Here is a 22750-nt window from a genome sequence, read left to right as displayed (position 1 = left end):
TGATTGAGAAGCTGCTTATGAGAATCTTTTAAGAGATTGATGACGTAGTGGCTTGAATTGAAGATCCTCATATTCGCTAGCAAATCGTCCTCTTCTCATCGCCTAGTTTAACTTTTCTTCCAACATTTTGGACATCTTCAATCCCAAGAAAGCTGCACCTCTCCCATTTAAGTGCAATCCGTTGCTACTATAAAGATGGTGACGGCCTGAAAAGTCAGCCCAGTTCGCCATGAAGCCAAACCCCTCCTCCCTGCACCAGTTCCTCAGCCACTTGTTAAGTACCATAAGCTCTTGCTGTCTCTGTGGTGTGGCTCGAGGTGCAGGCAGTATTTCAGAAAATATTGCTTTGGGGGACTTTTTCTTCAATATGGCCCCCAAGTCCCTGAAATCATTTTGTAGGGCGCTCCATCTTTCTCTAACTTTGTCATTGGTACCGATATATACCATGACAACTGGGTCCTCTCCAGCGCCATCCAATAATTTGTCCATGCAATCTGCAATGTTCCGAACCCGAGCGCCCGGTAAACAACATACTGTTTGGCGATAATGGTCTTTGTGACAGATTGCCCTCTGTATTCTTCCAATAACTGAATCCCCTACCACTAGTATGTGCCTATCCTTTCTGGTAACCTTGCCCCCATCTTCGTCACATGCTGGTGGAGTCTCCGTGTGAACGTCACAGGCTGTTGAGGTCTCCGTGTGAACGTCACAGGCTGTTGAGGTCTCCGTGTGAACGTCACAGGCTGTTGAGGTCTCCGTGTGAACGTCACAGGCTGTTGAGGTCTCCGTGTGAACGTCACAGGCTGTTGAGGTCTCGGTGTGAATGTCACAGGCTGTTGAGGTCTCTGTGTGAACGTCACAGGCTGTTGAGGTCTCGGTGTGAACGTCACAGGCTGTTGAGGTCTCGGTGTGAACGTCACAGGCTGTTGAGGTCTCGGTGTGAACGTCACAGGCTGTTGAGGTCTCGGTGTGAACGTCACAGGCTGTTGAGGTCTCGGTGTGAACGTCACAGGCTGTTGAGGTCTCGGTGTGAACGTCACAGGCTGTTGAGGTCTCGGTGTGAACGTCACAGGCTGTTGAGGTCTCGGTGTGAACGTCACAGGCTGTTGAGGTCTCGGTGTGAACGTCACAGGCTGTTGAGGTCTCGGTGTGAACGTCACAGGCTGTTGAGGTCTCGGTGTGAACGTCACAGGCTGTTGAGGTCTCGGTGTGAACGTCACAGGCTGTTGAGGTCTCGGTGTGAACGTCACAGGCTGTTGAGGTCTCGGTGTGAACGTCACAGGCTGTTGAGGTCTCGGTGAGTGAACGTCACAGGCTGTTGAGGTCTCGGTGTGAACGTCACAGGCTGTTGAGGTCTCGGTGTGAACGTCACAGGCTGTTGAGGTCTCGGTGTGAACGTCACAGGCTGTTGAGGTCTCGGTGTGAACGTCACAGGCTGTTGAGGTCTCGGTGTGAACGTCACAGGCTGTTGAGGTCTCGGTGTGAACGTCACAGGCTGTTGAGGTCTCGGTGTGAACGTCACAGGCTGTTGAGGTCTCGGTGTGAACGTCACAGGCTGTTGAGGTCTCGGTGTGAACGTCACAGGCTGTTGAGGTCTCGGTGTGAACGTCACAGGCTGTTGAGGTCTCGGTGTGAACGTCACAGGCTGTTGAGGTCTCGGTGTGAACGTCACAGGCTGTTGAGGTCTCGGTGTGAACGTCACAGGCTGTTGAGGTCTCGGTGTGAACGTCACAGGCTGTTGAGGTCTCGGTGTGAACGTCACAGGCTGTTGAGGTCTCGGTGTGAACGTCACATTCTGCTGAGGTCTCGGTGTGAACGTCACAGGCTGTTGAGGTCTCGGTGTGAACGTCACATTCTGCTGAGGTCTCGGTGTGAACGTCACATTCTGCTGAGGTCTCGGTGTGAACGTCACATTCTGCTGAGGTCTCGGTGTGAACGTCACATTCTGCTGAGGTCTCGGTGTGAACGTCACAGGCTGCTGAGGTCTCGGTGTGAACGTCACATTCTGCTGAGGTCTCGGTGTGAACGTCACATTCTGCTGAGGTCTCGGTGTGAACGTCACATTCTGCTGAGGTCTCGGTGTGAACGTCACATTCTGCTGAGGTCTCGGTGTGAACGTCACATTCTGCTGAGGTCTCGGTGTGAACGTCACATTCTGCTGAGGTCTCGGTGTGAACGTCACATTCTGCTGAGGTCTCGGTGTGAACGTCACATTCTGCTGAGGTCTCGGTGTGAACGTCACATTCTGCTGAGGTCTCGGTGTGAACGTCACATTCTGCTGAGGTCTCGGTGTGAACGTCACATTCTGCTGAGGTCTCGGTGTGAACGTCACATTCTGCTGAGGTCTCGGTGTGAACGTCACATTCTGCTGAGGTCTCGGTGTGAACGTCACATTCTGCTGAGGTCTCGGTGTGAACGTCACATTCTGCTGAGGTCTCGGTGTGAACGTCACATTCTGCTGAGGTCTCGGTGTGAACGTCACATTCTGCTGAGGTCTCGGTGTGAACGTCACATTCTGCTGAAGCCTCCGTGTAACGTTCATATTCTGTCTCGCTCACTAGGGCAGTCCTGCCTTGTGAGCTGTCTCTGCAGTAAATACTGCGTACATCTGCAATAAAAAAAGAAGAATCATGTTTAGCACTTTCACCTACATTTATATATATATATATATATATATATATATATATATATATATATATATATATATATATATATATATATATATATATATATATACAACCTCACATTATACAGAGAAAAGTTCAAAATTCCAATGCCAGGGACAATTAATAAACCCAACATGACAGGGGACACAGGGATCACCAATGGTGGCCTTCCTATAAAGTCAGAAAGGGAACTGATTCTTAATTTTCATGTGCGGGGGAGTAATCTGCAGTGCTTCTGTTTTCTTATTAAACACCCATCCTCAATGGGGAGGGGGAGGGGTGACCTCTAATCAATATCTATTTCCATTCCTATACATGTGTAACTTTGGACTCCAATAAAGATGTTTTTATAACAAAATATTTTTGTGTGTGTTTTGGCACCATTAAAATGTTTGTTATCCTCAAATAATAAATAAAGATCCTGTTCCTTTGAAGCCTGTTATAGTGCTTGTGCTGTGTATGAAATATCTGCCTGATCCTACCAGTTTCTACCCTCCCCCTCTCTGCACGGACTCCCATGTATCAGGGCTGCAGAGTCCTGACACTGGAGTCAGTACGTGTCTCCATCATACGCTACTGTCTGCAGCTCTTCCTGTGTCTCCTCCTCCCCCCTCACCCTCCATGTACATGTCTCCATCATACGCTACTATCTGCAGCTCTCCCTGTGTCTCCTCACCCTCCCTGTACGTGTCTCCATCATACGCTGCTATCTGCAGCTCTCCCTGTGTCTCCTCACCCTCCATGTACATGTCTCCATCATACGCTGCTATCTGAAGCTCTCCCTGTGTCTCCTCACCCTCCATGTACATGTCTCCACCATACGCTGCTATCTGCAGCTCTCCCTGTTTCTCCTCACCCTCCCTGTACTTGTCTCCATCATACGCTACTATCTGCAGCTCTCCCTGTGTCTCCTACCCCTCACCCTCCTTGTACATGTCTATATCATACGCTACTATCTGCAGCTCTCACTGTGTCTCCTCACCCTCCCTGTACGTGTCTCCATCATACGCTACTATCTGCAGCTCTCCCTGTGTCTCCTCACCCTCCCTGTACGTGTCTCCATCATACGCTACTATCTGCAGCTCTCCCTGTGTCTCCTACCCCTCACCCTCCTGGTACATGTCTATATCATACGCTACTATCTGCAGCTCTCCCTGTGTCTCCTCCCCCCCTCCCTGCCTGTCATCTCTGACTATCCCTGTTCTGTTCATCCCCTCTGTCACATAAAAAGCTGCATCCTAGTGCCTGTGCTTTATAAACAACAAAAAAAAACATTTCTACTTGTATTACAATGTATCCATCTTGACCTCTGTTTAATCTTCAACTGCCATAACGCCGCACATGTAATCCGTTATGACAGTTGGGTTTCCCTCCGCTTTATACCGGTAGAAACCGGTTCTTTTTTAAATAACACACAGGCACTAGGATGCAGCTTTGTATCTGACAAAGGGGAGGATATAAAGATCACATAGAGGCTTAACAATCACTTTAATATCTCCTTCTGTTCTAAAATTCTATGAAATGGAATCATTTTGGGGTGAAAGTTCCTATGATCGATGAGTGTAGGTGACTTATCCATTTTGTATCAATCACTATCCATAGTACTTACCAATCTCGGTGTCTGTATCCCGGTGATGTCCATTGGCTTTACTGCCGGATCCGAAACATCCAACAACGGCTCTGAAAGAGCCGCGTATAAGCGCCCGGGTCTTCTTCATTTTGGAGGGCTTTTTGGTTGGGGTATCTGCAGGCTGGTCACTGATACCTCCTTCCATAGCTGCCCTTCCTTTGCTGGCTTTCTCTTTGGTGTTTTTCAGAGAAAAAAGCTTTTTACATTTAAATTGTCTCATTATTAAGAAATAAAGAAACACTCTTTAAATGTACAATAATAGAAATCGCAATGAAATCGAATCGCAATGAAATCTAATCAAACGCAAGAAAAATCTCAGGAGAGATTAGAAACACGTCTTCACTGGTCAGTGAACACTCAGCTACTGCTGACTTCCCTCTCGCATCGGTTTATATTCGCTCTGGTTCAGGCTCATGCTATGACATCACAAAGACTTTTTTTTTTTTAATCTCATGATGAAAATAACTGCCATTTTTTCTTAAAGGAGCCACGTCCTTATTTTTGAACTTTGTGAATTCAGCCTGTAGGATCAGTATATGGATCCAATAGGGACACGGCTCCTTCTAGAAGATGTTATTGTGAATGAGATTTAACCCTTTCAGTCCCATGGCTGAAATAAAGATCTCTATTCTTATGATAACTTCTTTTCAGTTTCTCGTTATTACACCCCAATTATTTCTCTATTTTTAACCCTTTCACTACGAAATCACAAATTATTTTTTAATTTATAACCCTTTTACTGCCAAACCAATAGTCCCCCCCCCCCCCCCCCATTTTTTACATTATAAATAAAAGGAAATCCTGTTTATTTTTAGTGTTGGATGGAGTGGAGAGGGATTATTAGAACCTGTCAGGCTTTTTCCTTTAAAAAAAAAAAAATTGTCAGTTATTTTTAAAAAAAAAAAATTATTTTGCGGATTCATCAGGAGTTGTTTTTGAAATCTCTTGATGACTCAAAAATAACAGACGATCTTTCTTAACCACTTGCTTACCGGGCACTTAAACCCCCCCTCCTGCCCAGACCAATTTTCAGCTTTCTCACTCTTTGAATGACAATTGCGCGGTCATACAACGCTGTACCCAAATGACATTTTTTTTATCATTTCTTTTTTTTCCTTCCCACAAATAGAACTTTCTTTTGGTGGCATTTGATCACGTCTGCAGTTTTTATTTTTTGTTAAAAAAACAAAACCATTTTATATTTAGTGGGAATGCTTCAGCAGTCCCACTATTAGTTTTTTTTTTTTTATTTATCTTTAATTTATATTGAAATTTTATTCCGTACGTTTTTTTTTGGCTCTGCGTAACTTCTGCATACTTTCAGATATTAATATTAATTAATGATGGGACTTCTTCAACTTTTTTTTCTACTATTTATACTTTTTAAAATATTACGCTTTTTAACACTTTTTTTTTAACATTGAAGTCAATGAGAGCATGTGATGGGGGCAGTTTTTTGATGGGGGGCAGTTTTTTGATGGTGGCAGTTTTTTTTTGACAGTGGCAGTTTTTTTTTTGATATTGGCAGTTTTTTTTGATGGTGGCAGTTTTTTTTTGATGGTGGTAGTTTTTTTTTGATGGTGGCAGTTTTTTTTTGATGGTGGTAGTTTTTTTTTGATGGTGGCAGTTTTTTGATGGTGGCAGTTTTTTGATGGTGGCAGTTTTTTGATGGTGGCAGTTTTTTGATGGTGGCAGTTTTTTGATGGTGGCAGTTTTTTGATGGTGGCAGTTTTTTGATGGTGGCAGTTTTTTTTTGATGGTGGCAGTTTTTTGATGGTGGCAGTTTTTTGATGGTGGCAGTTTTTTGATGGTGGCAGTTTTTTGATGGTGGCAGTTTTTTGATGGTGGCAGTTTTTTGATGGTGGCAGTTTTTTGATAGTGGCAGTTTGTTGATGGTGGCAATATGATGGGGGGAAATATGATGGTGGTAATAAGAAGGGGGGAAATGTGATGGAGGCATTTTGATGGGGGCATGTTTGATGGTAGAAATGTTATGGGGCAGCTCCTGGAAAAGGTAATTACTTTTAAAAAGATGCTAATTAGTGGGAATGCTGATTCTCACTTCATCTTTTTCTTACGGATTTAAGCTATTCATCGAGTTAGCTATTCAGCATCCCCACGCATTTTCTGCAGGAAATGCATTTTCTAGTTATAGATGGAACCAATATTAGGAACCCTTGAGGCTGGTTACTGGATGCATTTCCTCAATGGCTGATCTTGCTAATTAACCTGTGAAGTTGTCTCCTGGGAGTTAATAGATTCATGCTGATGATCCCTGCGGGCTGAAGACTCATTAATACCGTCACCAGTGCCTTCCAGGGAGATCTCATCTCTAAGGTCTTGTTAAAGGAGAAGTAAGGCCAAAGCTCTATTGGCCTTGCTTCACCTGGGGGGGGGGGTCACAGGGGTTCACTTAGTTCTGCACTTGTGACCCAGATTTAGCTGACGGAGGGCTAAAGTGTTGCTAAACCCAGGCTCCTGCAGTCACTGTATCTGGTCTCCCACAGTGAGTGAGTGAAAAACTTGTACAGCGCAACACATGCAAACTGAATCGCCTCAAGGCAGAACATGGAAATGCAATTATTTTAGTAAAAATAAACTGCTAAATACCTTTTCTATTCGGCAGTATATAGCAGTCTTGTGACTTCTATCAGTGTCCAGCCAAGCACTGGTTAAGGCATGTAGGAGAAGTTTTCTGACTGTCCTATGAGACTGCAAAGACCCCTGACTTTCTGTCTGGACAGATGTCTCTTCTTACAATTGCTATGACACCTCAGTGCTCACAAGCCTCTTGCCTTACTGCTGTAAGGTTGTCACACGTCACGTGACTTATTTATGGGTACCCACGAATAAGTCATGTGACGTAACGCGTAGGGGGAGGAGCTGAGTGACGCAATCAGCAGTGTTCTGAGGCTGTCAGGAACCGAGTGAGGAGATTGCTACACTGAGCTGAGTATACGGGCTGTTTTTTCTCCTGGTTATGTGAGTGCAATACACCTGAGTGTGAGTGAGTGAATAACTTGTATAGCGCTACAAATGCAAACTGAATGCCTCAAGGCGCTTATTTCCATCCAGTGTCGTGCTGATCCTTCAGAAGAGATGTCTTAAGTTTTTTTCTGAAGGCCCGATGGTTTTCTTCCATGCGGATGTTTGTGGGTAGAGCGTTCCATAGCCGCGGTCCTTGGACTGCAAATATTCGTTCTCCCTTTGATTTGTAGCGGGACTTGGGGATGTGGAGGAGGTTTTGGTTGGTTGATCGGAGAATGCGATTGGGGGTGTAGTGTTTTATTTTCTCGCACAAGTATTGAGGAGCGTTTCCTTGTGTGCACTTGTGGGTGAGACAGCAGAGGGTCTTGAATGTGACCCGATCCTTTACAGCTAGCCAATGGAGAGTCCTCAGGAATGGGGTGATGGATTCCCAGGGTTTTTTTCCCGTTACCAGTCTGGCTGCCGCGTTCTGAACGACTTGTAGACGCGAAATCTGATATTTAGGTAGTCCAATATAGAAGGAGTTTGCATAGTCGAGTCGGAAATTGATGATTGTTCCAACTACTACTGCTGTGTCCTCTTCCGGGATGAATGGGATGAGTCTGCGCAGCAAGCGGAGAAGATAGTGAGATCCGCTGACTACTGATCCTATTTGTGCGTCCATAGTCATCTCCTAGTCAAAGATGACTCCAAGGCTTTTGACTTTGGTGCTTGGGGTGATCATCTGTCCAAGGATGGTGGGTGGTGTCCATGAAGTCTCAGCTTTTGTCTTTTGGGTTTGCGTTGATGAGAAGAAGTTCTGTTTTGGATCCATTGAGTTTGAGGGAGCTCTTAGACATCCAATCATCGATCAATGCGAGGCATTGTTCTAGTCCGTGATATTGGTCTTTTTTTCCCGGTGATGCGAGAGTAGCGTTGAGTGTCGTCAGCGTATGAGAGGTAGCACAGGTCCTGTTCTCTGATGATTGTGAGGAGTAGGCGGAGGTAGATGTTAAAGAGCACGGGTGACAGGGGTGATCCTTGAGGGACTCCGCAAGAAATTGCGCGAGTTTCAGAGGTGAAGCTTGAATGTGACCTGTCCGGTGCCCAGATCCCCGATGGTTCGTTCAAGCCCTGTTGGATCACCTGCCTCCGGGTTCTCCTCAGACGGATCCCCCACCGAACAGCACCCAGCTTGGGATCTTCTCAATAGAAGTGGGGACCCAGTAAGTCACTGGGGCCCCTTTGCAGCATCGGTTGCTCCGGGCTATGAGAGCCCAGAGTCAGGAACTCCGCGTAGCACGCGACCCCGGCCTGGTAGGCCATAGTGGTGGGGCCCGTGATGTGCGCACACCCTAAAGGTGGGTGCCGCACCTGGAACCAGGAACCCGCGAAGAACCCCGAACAACGGCCTCCGCCACAGAAATACCCCTCCCCAGCATGCCCCGCGAGGGAAAACTCCTCCAATTGGCTGCTGGGAAAAAGCGGCTCTGCCTGGACCCCTCTGGCGCCACCTGCCACCCAGAGATGAGACTGCATCTCTGGGGCACAGACTGACCCACAGGACAATCCAGATTTGGCGACAGCCAAATTTAACAAAATCAAAGAATGGAAGCAACATAACTCTCCCACTAAATATAAGCATAGCACCTGTATGAAAGTACACAGGCGCTACATATCTTTTGTGGCCCCCCAACGAATCTCCGAGCGCCGGGGTGCCACAAAAGATATACAAGCAGCTAGGCAGCAGTCACGGCAGGCAGCTCTCTAACAGCCGCTCTAGAAAGCTATAACGCTGCTGAAAAGAATGGGAACTACAATTCCCATCATACCTAGTCATGTCTGTGAATGTCAGTTTTACAATGCATCATGGGACATGTAGTTCCACAACAGCCGGAGAGCCGTAGTTTGGAGATCCCTGCTCTAGAGGGATATGCTTTGTTCATATTTCATGTCTGAGACTTGCAACCACTTTAAGTACTTTTATGTAACATTATTGCTTGTAATATAAATATTCCATTACTCTAGTATGTTTACTATGGGGGGGGGGGACCCGTGACCGTGTATGGGGGTAGTCTTTTGATGCTCAGCCCGCTCCCCATTCACAGCTCTGTGTTGTACCCGGGTCTCGCTCTGAGACATCTTCCTGTAACAGGACTCGGGGGATGGAAAGGTTAGGATTTTGTTCAGCAGAGATCCCACGACTGAGCTAAAAATACAAGAGGCAAATGTGAGGGGTCACCGAGACCCGCAGCTGCCCCGTAACATAGACCATCGCTAGTCCCCTCCTTTAACCCATTTATATGTCCAGTAGTAAAGTAACAGTACACTTTTTTGGGCACTAGCCAACACATTGAAGTAGGGATCCACCAAATAACCTTTTATTCGATACGATATTTCGGCCACCTCTCCTGATATTTTTTGCTGATATTTTGTACATTTAAAAAAATAATAATTTACACTCATTTTATTTTTATTTTTTATTTTATTTATCTCAGGTACTTGTATAGCCCCGTCAATTTAAGCAGCGCTTTACATATACATTGTACATTCACATCAGTCCCACTGTTATTGCTGTCACAAGGAATGTAAACATCCCTTATGACAGGAATAGGCAGTGACAGGTACTCTTTATGGAGAGATCGGGGATCTGTAAGACCCCAAACTCCTCCTCTGCACTTCAAAGTATTCAAAACGTCAAGATCTGTGTCTTTAAATACTTTTTTTTTTTTAAACTGGCGCCTTTAAAGTGGAGGTCCACACAAAAATGAAACTTCCACTTTTCGCACCTTTGGCACCTTTCGGGGGGGGGGTGCAGATACCTGTATAATACAGGTATTTGCACCCACTTCCGGGCATAGACCCCAGCGGGAGTTACACCACTCAGCCCCCCCCCCCGCTGTCTTCTGGGAGACACGAGGGACCACTTCAATTGCGCTGCATGACTTCGCGCATGTGCAGTAGGGAACCGGGAAGTGAAGCCGCAAAGCTTAATTTCCCGATTCCCCTACCGAAGATGGCGGCGGCAGCATCCGAGGCACGGGTCGGCCTCGGGTGCCGACACCCCGGGCGCGCTGGACCGGTAAGTGTCCATATTTTAAAAGTCGGCAGCTGCAGTATTTGTAGCTGCTGACTTTAAAAAAAAAAATTGGCGGACCTCCGCTTTAAGATGCCTGTAATCCGGTCATGATTTCGCTTTCGGATTTCTATATTTGAGACCTGAGCGAAGCATGGGCTTTGTTTGGGTCTTCAATCAGCCGGCGGACGTGCCGGCTGATTGCTCGGGCCTCCCGGTGGGACGGGAGAGCGGCGGGAGCGGGTCTTTCTTCTATGGGCAGGCTGGTCTTACTGAAGTCGGTCCATCGATTGACTTCATTACAGCCACTTGTCAGTTTTTTGTTGTTTGATCACTGCTGGCGGCGACGGCGGCTATAGTGATCATTGTATTCTGATGGCTGGGAAAGCTCCCGCTTAATGTATGGCCTGCTTTACTGGCTGTATATAGTGCGGTCCAACCCTCCTGCCATCCACTCTCCGCACAGCTACATGCATGTTGCATGCGATCTTCACGTGGCTCCGGAGACCTTTGTGTATGCACAGTTATTGATTAGGTTTCGTAATATCCAGAGAGAGTGATTTGTATGAGAGGGAACGGCTTCTGGGGCTGCTGGTGTAATTATTAATATTTACACCCGGTCATAAAACACACCTCTGCTTTATCAGAGAGGAGAAAGATTGCGTATCAGTCTGGGCTTTCCATTTCTCTCCTCTGTGAGATTCCATTTAACCACTTAAGCCCCGGACCATTATGCAGGTAAAGGACCGGGCCCCTTTTTGCGATTCGGCACCGCGTCGCTTTAACTGACAATTGCGCAGTCGTGCGACGTGGCTCCCAAACAATGGTTTATTTTTATATTATTTTTTTACAATTTTTTTTTTTGGAGCCCTATCAGGGGGCTTTGGTGGAGTATCAGGGGTCTAAACACGGGGAATCAGCGTTGCGCAGGATGATTAGGGTGTGCCCAGGAACACCCAGCACACCCTCTGCGTACGTCTATGCATGCATGCAGTCAGGAGGGCGGGCTTAGCTGAGATAATCTCTCCTCCCATGAAGGCCAGAAACCAGAAAGGCACAAAAAAAATGTGTAAAAAAAAAAAAAAAACGAAAGAGAAAACATTTAAAAACCAGTAATTGTAATAAACGTTCCGATCTATTTACTAAGAATTACAAATAGTTTGTTGAGTGCATTTAGTTCCCCTTTAAGCCTTCTCTCTACCTTCCTGCAGGTCCAGCCAGAGATGGCACCATTGGCGAGGACACCATCCGAGCCTCCCTCATTTCAGCCGTTAGTGACAAGTTAAGATGGCGGATGAAGGAGGAGATGGATCGCGCACAGGCGGAGCTCAACGCATTGAAACGCACAGAAGAAGATCTGAAGAAAGGACACCAGAAGTTGGAGGAGATGGTCACTCGGCTAGACCAGGAAGTGGTGAGGAAGCTTTTCATGGCGCTATTGAAATGAACCTGAGATGGTCTATGAGGGTTCGGGCACTCGGGCGTATTTATGGTTACATTTAACCACTTAAGGACCGCCTCCTGCACATATACGTTGGCAGAATGGCACGGCTGGGCACATGCACGTACATGTACGTCCTCTTTAAGTGCCCAGCCGTGGGTCCGAAGCTCCGTGACTGCGGGACCCGATCGCTGCTGGAGTCCCGCGATCGGTCCCCGGAGCTGAAGAACGGAGAGAGCTGTGTATCAACGCACCTTCCCCGTTCTTCACTGTGGCGCCGTCATCGATCGTGTGTTCCCTGATATAGGGAAACACAATCGATGATGTCACACCTACAGCCACACCCCCCTACAGTTAGAAACACATATGAGATCACACTTAACCCCTTCAGCGCCATTTTACATTTATACAGCGATTAATGCTATAAAAATGCCCTGATTACTGTGTAAATGTCACTGGTAGTGAAGGGGTTAACACTAAGGGGTTAAACGTGTTCCCTAGGAGGTGTTTTTGAAGCCTCATACACACAATCGGATTTTCTGCGGACAATGCGTAGGACTTTTGTCCGAAGCGCGTTGGCCATGAACTTGTATTGCATAAAAAAAGGCAAAGAATTGTCGGCCAACAGGCTACGTGGTTTTTCAGCTCTTTAGCGCCACCCTTTGGGCATCTTTTGCTAATGTTGTATTATGGTTCACATTGCTTCTGAGCATGCGTGTTTGTACTTTTTTTTTTCAGAAGGACTTCTGTACACACAATCGGATAATCCGACAACACGTATTTGTTGTCGGAAAATTTTAAAGCACGCTATCCCACATTTGTTGTCGGAAAATCCAACAACAATTGTTGAGGTGTGCCGATCGCTAACGCACGCTGTAAAAACGCACGTTTGTATAATGAAAACTGACATTTTATGACTTTTTTTTCATTTTTTTTGCCATGCCCACCAGACGGAAGTAGACAAAAACATCGAGACCCTGAGGAAGAAAGATGAGGAACTGGGCGCCGTGGTGGAGAAAATGGAGAGCCAATCAGAATACAGAGACATTGATGAGGTCATTGTGCCAACCGCCCCCCTCTACAAGCAGATCCTGAACCTGTATGCGGAGGAGAACGCCATAGAGGACACCATCTTCTACCTGGGGGAGGCGCTCCGGAGAGGCGTCATTGACTTGGATGTGTTCCTGAAGGTGGGTCACATGGTGTGATTTTTAGGATGAGGTTCACCCGAGCCTTGTACACGTCACTTGTAGCGCCCGTCCAACTTCTTACCACTTAACCACTTCCCGACCGCCGCATGTACATATACGTCGGCAGAATGGCACGTACAGGCACATTGGCGTACCTGTACGTCCCTGCCTAGACGTGGGTCGGAGGTCCGATCGGGACCCCCCCCCCCTACCCGCTACACGCGGCGGTCGGGTTCCCTCGGGGAGCGATCCGGGACGACGGCGCGGCTATTTGTTTATAGCCGCTCCGTCGCGATCGCTCCCCGGAGCTGAAGAACGGGGAGAGCCGTATGTAAACACGGCTTCCCCGTGCTTCACTGTGGCGGCGTATCGATCGAGTGATCCCTTTTATAGGAGAGACTCGATCGATGACGTCAGTCCTACAGCCACACCCCCCTACAGTTGTAAACACACACTAGGTGAACCCTAAATGTTACAGCGCCCCCTGTGTTTAACTCCCAAACTGCAACTGTCATTTTCACAGTAAACAATGCATTGTATGGCATTTTTTGCTGTGAAAATGACAATGGTCCCAAAAATGTGTCAAAATTGTCCGAAGTGTCCGCCATAATGTCGCAGTCACGAAAAAAATGGCTGATCGCCGCCATTAGTAGTAAAAAAAAAAATTATTAATAAAAATGCATGTCACTATTTTGCAAAATCTCTGAGGAATGTTCTTAAAGCGGGGGTTCACCCTTAGAGGGCACTTTTCCCCCTTAGATTCCTGCTCGTTATTACTAGGGGAATCGGCTATTTATTTTAAAATATGTGCAGTACTTACCCGTTTACGAGACGCATCCTCTCCGTCGCTTCCGGGTATGGGCTTCGGGAATGGGCGTTCCTTCTTGATTGACAGGTTTCCGAGAGGCTTCCGACGGTCGCATCCATCGCGTCACGATTTTCCGAAAGAAGCCGAACGTCGGTGCGCAGGCGCAGTATAGAGCCGCGCCGACGTTCGGCTTCTTTCGGCTACGAGTGACGCGATGGATGCGACCGTCGGAAGCCTCTCGGAAGGCTGTCACTCAAGAAGGAACGCCGGCTCCCGAAGACCCATACCCGGAAGCGACGGAAGAAGATGCAGCTCGAAAACGGGTAAGTACTGCACATATTTTAATATAAATAGCCGATTCCCCTAGACCGAACGAGCAGGAAGCTAAGGGGAGATTTTTTTTTTTTTTTTAAATGGGTGAACTCCCGCTTTAACACCTTGTTGTATCTATGCCACCAAGAATGAAGGCAAAAGGGGGTCCAGCCCAGGGGAGGCTGGCAGCCTTAGGCCTGGGGGGCAAGTCCAGTCAAGTGGCCCATTGAACCGCAGAATCGGCTCACCGTCCATGGCCCATCTGGTTTTTCAATGCAGCCTCACCAGTGCAGCCAACTCCAGTGCCCATCAATGCAGCCTGATCACTGGGGCAGGTTACATAGGGTGTATGGGGGGTCAGCTAGGGGTGTCAGGGTCTTTCATCCTCAGTGATCTCAGCTCAGCGGGTCCTTGCACGCCACGGCCTCCTGGGGGGGGGGGGGGGGTAATGCTCCTGGTCCTGGGGTCAAGTTGCAGCCAGCCCCCAGCCCTACATACCGACTCCCTGGCATGCCCTGCCTCTCCCTGCTTCCAAGAATCCGGTCCCAGGGAGTTGTCGTTTCCTCTGCGCTGCTCTGATTTCCACCCACCGGGAGCTTGAGTGTGGACTACAATTCCTGGAATGCAACAGCATTGGCCGGGAAATCTTCTAGGACCTATGACGTGTCCCAGAAGGTTGCACGGAGGGAGGGGGAGACCAGACCAGAATAAAAAATAAAATGGTAGCGGGCATTTTGAACATAAGTTAGGGCGGCCTGGGAGACAATTGCCACCCTGCCCCCCGGCCCAGCCCTCCCCTGGTCCAACCGCTACTAGCAAGGTGTACCTAATAAAGAGGCCGGTGGGTGGATGTGGTTTTGTAGATGAATCTGTAAGTGAATGTTTGTTTTTTTGTCTTTCCAGCACGTCCGGCTTTTGTCCCGAAAGCAGTTTCAGCTCCGAGCGCTGATGCAGAAAGCCAGGAAGACGGCGGGGCTGAGTGACCTTTATTAACATTCAGCATCATGACCCCTCCCCCACTCATATTTTTCCATATCATATTTTTATTGTTTTCTCCGTTTTTTTTTTTTTGTTTTTTTTTTCAAATCATTAGAGATTTCGGTTAAATTATTCTTACTGTTAAAAAAAAGAATAAAAAAAAGCAAAAAAATATAAATTCAACATTTTAGTTTTCTTGGTATAAATAAGGACGCCGTCTCGGATCGATGCACTTTTGTCTTTGGTTTAGACTGAGCCCTTGGAGAGGGGTGAATGGTAGCAGGCAGTATTGGGGTCTATAGTGTGATCGGCCCTGGCGGCGGCGGCGCTGTGACCACGATTTTTGTGTCATCGGTTCCGCCGCTTTCCTTTTCTATATATACAGCTGCAGCCGGCAATCTGCTGTCCCTGGTAATGTAAAGAGCTCCCCCTAGTGTTGGAGGCAAACTCCAGCATGCAGCACTTAAATACTCGGTTTACAGTAGCGTCTAAAATTGCGGAAATGTCAAAGCAGTCCCAATTGGGCTCTTCTATGAATCTGAATGTTCAGGCTTTAAGTAAATCTAAGGGGTAGAAGGTCCTGGTGTGAATGAGCCCCTTAAAGCGGAAGTTCCACGCATATAAAAGTCAGAAGGTACAAAAAGTGTAGCTGCTGACTTTTAATAATCGGACACTCCCCTGTCCCACGGTCCAGCGATGCGGGCGAATGAAGCCCTGCTTCTCTCCGCTGCGCCGTCACTCTGAATGTAGGCGCCCGGCTGCGGCTTCACAGCTGCGCATGTGCGCGCCACACACTGTGATTGGCCGGGAAATCTTCTAGGACCTATGACGTGTCCCAGAAGGTTGCACAGAGGGAGGGGGGAGGTGAACTTCCTTCCGGCGCCCTGGGAGGAAGTGGGAGCTGGGTGCCTCTAAAAAGAAGGTATCCGATACCCCCAAAAAACAGGACATGCCAAATGTGGCATGCAAGGGAGGTCACCTTGAAGCGGAAGTTTTATTTTTGGGTAGCACTTCGCTTTAAAATGGAATGGAACTCCAACCAAGAATTGAATTTCTGCGTTTTGATCGCATGTGGTGTGAACACCCCTGTGATCTGATTCTGACCAAAAACAAAGGTCCTGTGCACATTTGGTTCCGAATGCGATATAAGCCAATACTATCTGTATGGCTGAAATCGCATCGCATGTGATTAGCACTGCAGTGCGGTGTCAATCGCATGCAACAGCACACTAGTGTGAGCCCAGCCTGAAAAGGCAGCAAAGATGTAAACTTGGCCTAAAGGGATTCCCCATATTGAGCATTTCTGTGTCACACAAAAATAAAGTTCTCATTCTTTTATTTTATTCACCTTTAATTCTCTTTTAATGGTATTATCCATTTTTGTTCCCGCCCATAAATTTCCTCAACTTTTTATAATTCCTTTTTGGATTTTTTTTATTTATAATTGAAAATATAGTGAGAACATTCATATTAAAAATATTGAAAATAAAATGAGAACAAATACCAACTTTCATATTACTACAGTGTTAAGAAAACCAAAACTAGGGATCAAACCGGCGGCGCCATATACTGCCGTTTGAATATTAAACGCAAAAGATTGAAATTGCAACAGTTTAGTGGTAAAACATTTTGCAGATCATTGTTCTGCTTCAAAAAAAAAAAAATTCTATGCAGTATAATTGATAAAAAAAGACACAAAAAAATATTCACTTTTTCACTTCGACGGTACAATTTTAAAGATGAAAGTTGAGATCTGATTGGCTGCTGTAGTTTCCATCGTCCCCCATTTGCTAACTGTGTCCTGCTGCTGCTGTCTGCTTGGAAAGGTTCCGCTTGGGACGATCGCTTGTACAAAAAGAGGGGGGAGGGGCTTGCACGCTGTGCTACAATGGTGCCTGCTGCTACTACTACTATGTAGATCACTAGCTTTTTCTGGTAACATTATAGATCATTGCATAGAGGACCTGGTAAAATTTAGGTCCAGTTTGTAAAAATAATATATATTTTTTTTTTGTTTCATTTTTTTCCTTGCGGGGTTAGCAGGGAAGGTTGTACTTTGAGATGTACCTGCTTGTAATTTAAGCGTTTTCTCCTCCCCATGTCTATATTTGTATGTGAGACGGCTGTACAGTGTAACCAGAAGCGACTTGCTGAACTGCCATGGCATAACATCCACCTGTATGTGAATAATTTGAATAATATGTATTATTAAATAAATACTAATTCTTTCTCACGTCTTGTTTTTATTATGAAGACCATAGGTGTGCACAGCTCATTGCATTAGGGGAGTGCCCCTCAAACACATATGTGTGTATTTATACTGACACTGGCCCGGATTCAGAAAGCCTGGCGTAACTTTGTGCGGGCGTAGCGTATCTCAGATACGCTACGCCGCCGTAACTTAGTGAGGCAGGTTCTCTATTTAGAAAGAACCTGCGCCCTAATTTACGGCGGCGTAGCGTATGTGGTCTGGCGTAAGCCCGCGTAATACAAATTATCCAAATCACGCCGCAAAGCCTCATTGGTTTCGACGTGAACATAACTTACGCCCAGCCACATTCACGGACGACTGACGTAAACAACGCAAAATTCTACACTGGCCCGACGTCCATACCTAACATTGGCTACGCCTCATAGAGCAGGGGTAACTTTACGCCGAAAAAAGCCTTACGTAAAAAAATGCGCCGGGCGCACGTACGTTTCTGAATCGGCGTATCTACCTAATTTACATGTTCTACGCGTAAATCTACGGAAGCGCCACCTAGCGGCCAGCGTAAATATGCAACTAAGATACGACGGCGTAAGAGACTTACGTCAGTCGTATCTTAGCCAAATTTCGGCGTATCTTGCTTTCTGAATACAGAAAGAAGATACGCCGGCGAATCCTAGAATTTACGCGGCATATCAATGGATACGCAGACGTAAATTCTTTCCGAATCCAGGCCAGTGTCTGTAGGGCAGAGATTGGTGCAAGTCATTTTTATTTGTATTTAATTTTTTATTACAATTATTTATTTTTTACATTTTTGTTTTATTTATTTTGTACGTATTTTTTAGGAGCCCCTTTGGGTGAAATATCAGGGGGTTTAAAATGGGTCATCTGTGCCACACAGGGTTATTAGGCTGTGCCCACACCTATGATGAAGATTCTGGTATGGCTCCTGGGGTCCCCTATGTGATGATTTTTTTTTTACTGACTGTTTCTTTAACCACTTGCTTACTGGGCACATATACCCCCCTCCTGCCCAGGTGAAATTTCAGCTTTCGGCACTGCATCGCTTTAACTAACAATTGCGCGGTCGTGCGACGTGGCTCCCAAACAAAATTGACGTCCTTTTTTCCCCACAAGTAGAGCTTTCTTTTGGTGGTATTTGATCGCCTGTGCGGTTTTTATTTTTTGCGCTATAAACAAAAAAGTGAGACAATTTTGAAAAAAATACAATATTTTTTACTTCTTGCTATAATAAATATCCCAATTTAAAAAAAAAAAAAACATTTTTTTTTCTCAGTTTAGGCCGATACGTATTCTTCTACATATTTTTGGTAAAAAAAAAAAAAAAAAAATCGCAATAAGCGACTGGTTTGCGCAAAAGTTATAGCGCTTACAAAATAGGGGACAGAATTATTTTTTTTTAATTATTTTTTTTTACTAGAAATGGCGGCGATCTGCGATTTTTAATGGGACTGCGACGTTATGGCGGACACATCGGACACATTTTTGGCGCCATTCACATTTATACAGCGATCAGTGCTATAAATATGCACTAATTACAGTATAAATGTGACTGGCATTGAAGGGGTTAACACTAGGGGGTGAGGAAGGGGTTAAATGTATCCCTGCTTAGTGTTCTAACTGTAGGTGGAGGGGGGGTGACTGGGGGGGGTGACCGATCTGTGTCTCTATGTATAAGAGACACAGATCGGTCTCCTCTCCAGAGACAGCACCGCTGTCTCTGTGTAAAACGGCAATGAGAGATGATCTCATATGTTTACATATGAGATCCTCTCTCATTGGCCGCACAGATCGCCTCGCGAACGGCCACTCTGATTGGCCGTTCGCGGCGATCTGTAATTGGCTGTGTCCGAGGGACACGGCCAACACAGATTTTCCCCGCAGCGCGCTCTGGAGCGCGCGCGGGGACCGCCCTAAGGGGCGGACGTCAATTGACGGCAGTTTGGAGATTGGGATCCGCACTGTAGCCGTCAATTGACGGCAGGCGGATCCCAAGTGGTTAACCACTTGTCCACCGGGCCTATTCTGGCACTTCTCTCCTTCATGTAAAAATCACAATTTCTTTGCTAGAAAATTAATTTAGAACCCCCAAACATTATATATATTTATTTTTAGCGGACACCCTAGGGAATAAAATGGCGGTCATTGCAACTTTTTTTTTATCGCACATTATTTGCGCAATCATTTTCCAAACACCTTTTTTTGGGGGGAAAAAAAACGGTTTCATGAATTAAAAAATAAAACAGTAAAGTTAGCCCAATTTTTTTGTATAATGTGAAAGATGACGTTACGCCGAGTAAATAGATACCTAACATGTCACGCTTTAAAATTGCGCACACTCATGAAATGGCGCCAAACTTCGGTACTTAAAAATCTCCATAGGTGACGCTTTAACATTTTTTTACAGGTTACTATTTTCGAGTTTCAGAGGAGGTCTAGTGCTAGAATTGTTGCACACGCTCTAATGCACGCGACGATACCTCACATGTGGGGTTTGAACGGCGTTTACATATGTGGGCGGGACTTGCATGCGTGTTCGCTTCTCCGCGCGAGATAACGGGGACAGGGGTGTTTTGAAAACTTTTTTTTTTTATTTAATTTTACTTAATTTTTTTTTATTTTTACACTTTTTTTTTTTTATCACTTTAATTCCTATTACAAGGAATATAAACATCCCTTGTAATAGGAATCAGTGTGACAGGTCCTCTTTATGGAGAGATGTGGGGTCAATAAGATCCTCACATCTCTCCTCCAGGCTTACAAGCATGAAATTGGTGAAAAAAATAAAAAAAACGATCACATGCCAACAGCCGCGATTGCGGCTTTGTTTACTTCCGGGTACCGGGCGTGACGTCATAACGTCGCACCCGGGCCTCCGACGTTCGTAGAGATGACTGGTGACCATCTGGTCACCATTCATCTCTATGCTTTCCAGCACCAGCAGCGCCGACTGATTCGGCCCCAGATGGCACGGGAGAGCCCAGAGAAGAACCGTATGGCGGTGGGAAGGGGGGGGACGTCCCCTCCCGCTGCCTATAAGAACGATCAAGCGGCGGAACCGCCGCTTTGATCGTTCTTATCGTGCGCAGAATCAGCAGCTGAAGACGGTGATATCTGAATGATGCCTGTAGCTGCCCCATCATTCAGATATCGCCGCACAAAGTGGAGGACGTCATATGACGTCCTCCCATGGACAAGTGGTTAAATAAGACATCCCCTGTGCTGCACTGAATGTAGTGCAATGCAGATTGCATTACATTCTTTCCCGGGGACACAGAGGTGGAAATGACGTCATACACGTTGCTTTCTGGTGTCTTGTCACATTCCGCTCCCCATCACAGATTGCTCCAGAAGTGGCGTTCCGTCGCCGCCATCTTGGTACACCCCACACCATTGCACAGTAATGATAGTGAAGGGGGCAAGAGGACATCTTGTTACACCCACCGGAGTTTTAGATTTCACAGTTATTTTCAACACAAGACGGAGCTTATATGCTTAAAGCGGGAGTTCACCCATTAATCTATTTTTTCAAACAATCCCCTTCGCTTTATGCTCGTTTTGTCTAGGGGAATCGGCTAGTTGTTTTAAAATATGTGCAGTACTTACTCGTTTTCGAGATGCATCTTCTCCGTCGCTTCCGGGTATGGGTCTTCGGGAGCGGGCGTTCCTTCTTGATTGACAGTCTTCCGACGGTCGCATCCATCGCGTCACTAGTAGCCGAAAGAAGCCGAACGTTCGTGCGGCTCTATACTGCGCCTGCGCACCGACGTTCGGCTTCTTTCGGAAAATTGTGACGCGATGGATGCGACCGTCGGAAGCCTCTCGGAAGACTGTCAATCAAGAAGGAACGCCCAGTCCCGCAGCCCATACCCGGAAGCGACGGAGAAGATGCATCTCGTAAACGGGTAAGTACGGATCATATTTTAAAACTAGCCGATTCCCCTAGACAAAACGAGCAGGAATCTAAGGGGAAAAAGTATATTGTACGGGTGAACCTCCGCTTTAAATACAGGATTTGGAAATCCGGACTGTTTGTTTACATGTTAATTTTAAAAGCAGCAGCAAACCTCACATGGTTGCTAATGTGACAGAACACCTCTGATTTTCACATTTAAGCAGTCTGTCGGATTTCCAAATACTGTATTTAAGCACATAAGCTCCGTCTTGTGTTGAAAATAACTGTGAAAAGTAAAACTCTGGTGGGTGTGACAAGATGTCCTCTTGCCCCTTCTCACTCTCATTACTGTGCAATGGTGTGGGGTGTAGCAAGATGGCGGCAACAGAACGTCACTTCCGGAGCAATCTGTGATGGGGAGCGGAATGTAACAATACACCGGGTCAGCAACAAGAAGGGGAGGAGAGCGGACGTGTGTTCTCTATGCGGCAGCACCCACTATGCTGGTCCCCCGCCTGCAGATGCCGGGGATACATGGCAGGGTTACTGGGGGGGGGGGGCGGGGGGGGTGAAGAAATTGGACGGCAGCAGTCACTCGAAGGCTTCCACTTGACGGGCAGGAGTCTGCAGCCTACGGGAATGTGTGTAAAACCCCCGCTTTCAGGTTTGTATAATGTACTGGCCTGGCAGCGAAAGGGTTAAAAGATAAGTTCATCATTTTGATCTGAAAAATTATCCAATCCGTGACTCCTGATCCGAGGAACGATCCGAACCGTGAGTTTTGATCCGTTGCACCCCTACCCACCAGTGGTGCCAGCGCCCCATCTTCAGTGCCACCTTGCAGTGCTGCCTAACAGTGCCCATCGCTGCCACCTCATCAGCGTACATCAATGAAGGAGAAAAAATTACCCGTTTATAAAATTTTGCAAACGGGTTGTTTGTTTTTTCAAAATATTCAGTCTTTTTAAAAAAAAAAACAGCAGTGATTATATACCGCCAAAAGAAAGCTCTATTTGTGGGAAATTTCATGTGTACGGTGTTGTATGACCACGCAACTGTCAAACAAGGTGCATGAGCGCTGAAACCTAAAAATTGGCCTGGGCAGGAAGGGGGTTGTAAAGGAAAAATAAAAATCCTTATAGCTTCCTTTCCCTTAGTGCCGTCCTCCTTCACTTACCTCATCCTTCCAGTTTGCTTTAAAAAATGTCCTTATTTCTTCTGAGAAATCCTCACTTCCTGTTCTTCTGTCTAACTCACCACCGTGATGCAAGGCTTTCTCCCTGGTGTGGAGTGTCGTGCTCGCCCCCTCCCTTGGACTACAGGAGAGTCAGGACGCTCACTACGTTGCAGATAGAGAAAGGAGCTGTGTGTTAGTGGGCGTCCTGACTCTCCTGTAGTCCAAGGGAGGGGGCGAGCACAACAATCCACACCAGGGAGAAAGCCGTGCATTACTGTGTGTAGTTACAGACAGAAGAACAGGAAGTGAGGATTTCTCAGAAGAAATAAGGACATTTAATAGCAAAATGGAAGGATGAGGTAAGTGAAGGAGGACTG

General features: G+C 46.4%; 1 protein-coding gene across 2 annotated transcripts in view; it reads left to right on the top strand.

Annotated features, from left to right (window-relative positions):
- Nucleotides 1–17301, top strand: part of TSG101 (tumor susceptibility 101) — a 48287-nt gene extending 30986 nt beyond the window's left edge. For both annotated transcript variants that reach the window (XM_040327998.1, XM_040327999.1), the window contains 3 exons: nt 11551–11753; nt 12731–12970; nt 14994–17301. In XM_040327998.1, the coding sequence (XP_040183932.1) occupies nt 11551–11753; nt 12731–12970; nt 14994–15083 (533 nt within the window). In that variant the 3' untranslated portion in view covers nt 15084–17301. The remainder of the gene's footprint in view (nt 1–11550; nt 11754–12730; nt 12971–14993) is intronic.
- Nucleotides 17302–22750: the final 5449 nt, after the last annotated feature.

The sequence above is a fragment of the Rana temporaria genome, chromosome 11 (assembly GCF_905171775.1).
Source record: "Rana temporaria chromosome 11, aRanTem1.1, whole genome shotgun sequence".
In the NCBI taxonomy this organism is placed as follows: domain Eukaryota; kingdom Metazoa; phylum Chordata; class Amphibia; order Anura; family Ranidae; genus Rana; species Rana temporaria.
This window is presented reverse-complemented; position numbering and strand designations above follow the sequence as displayed.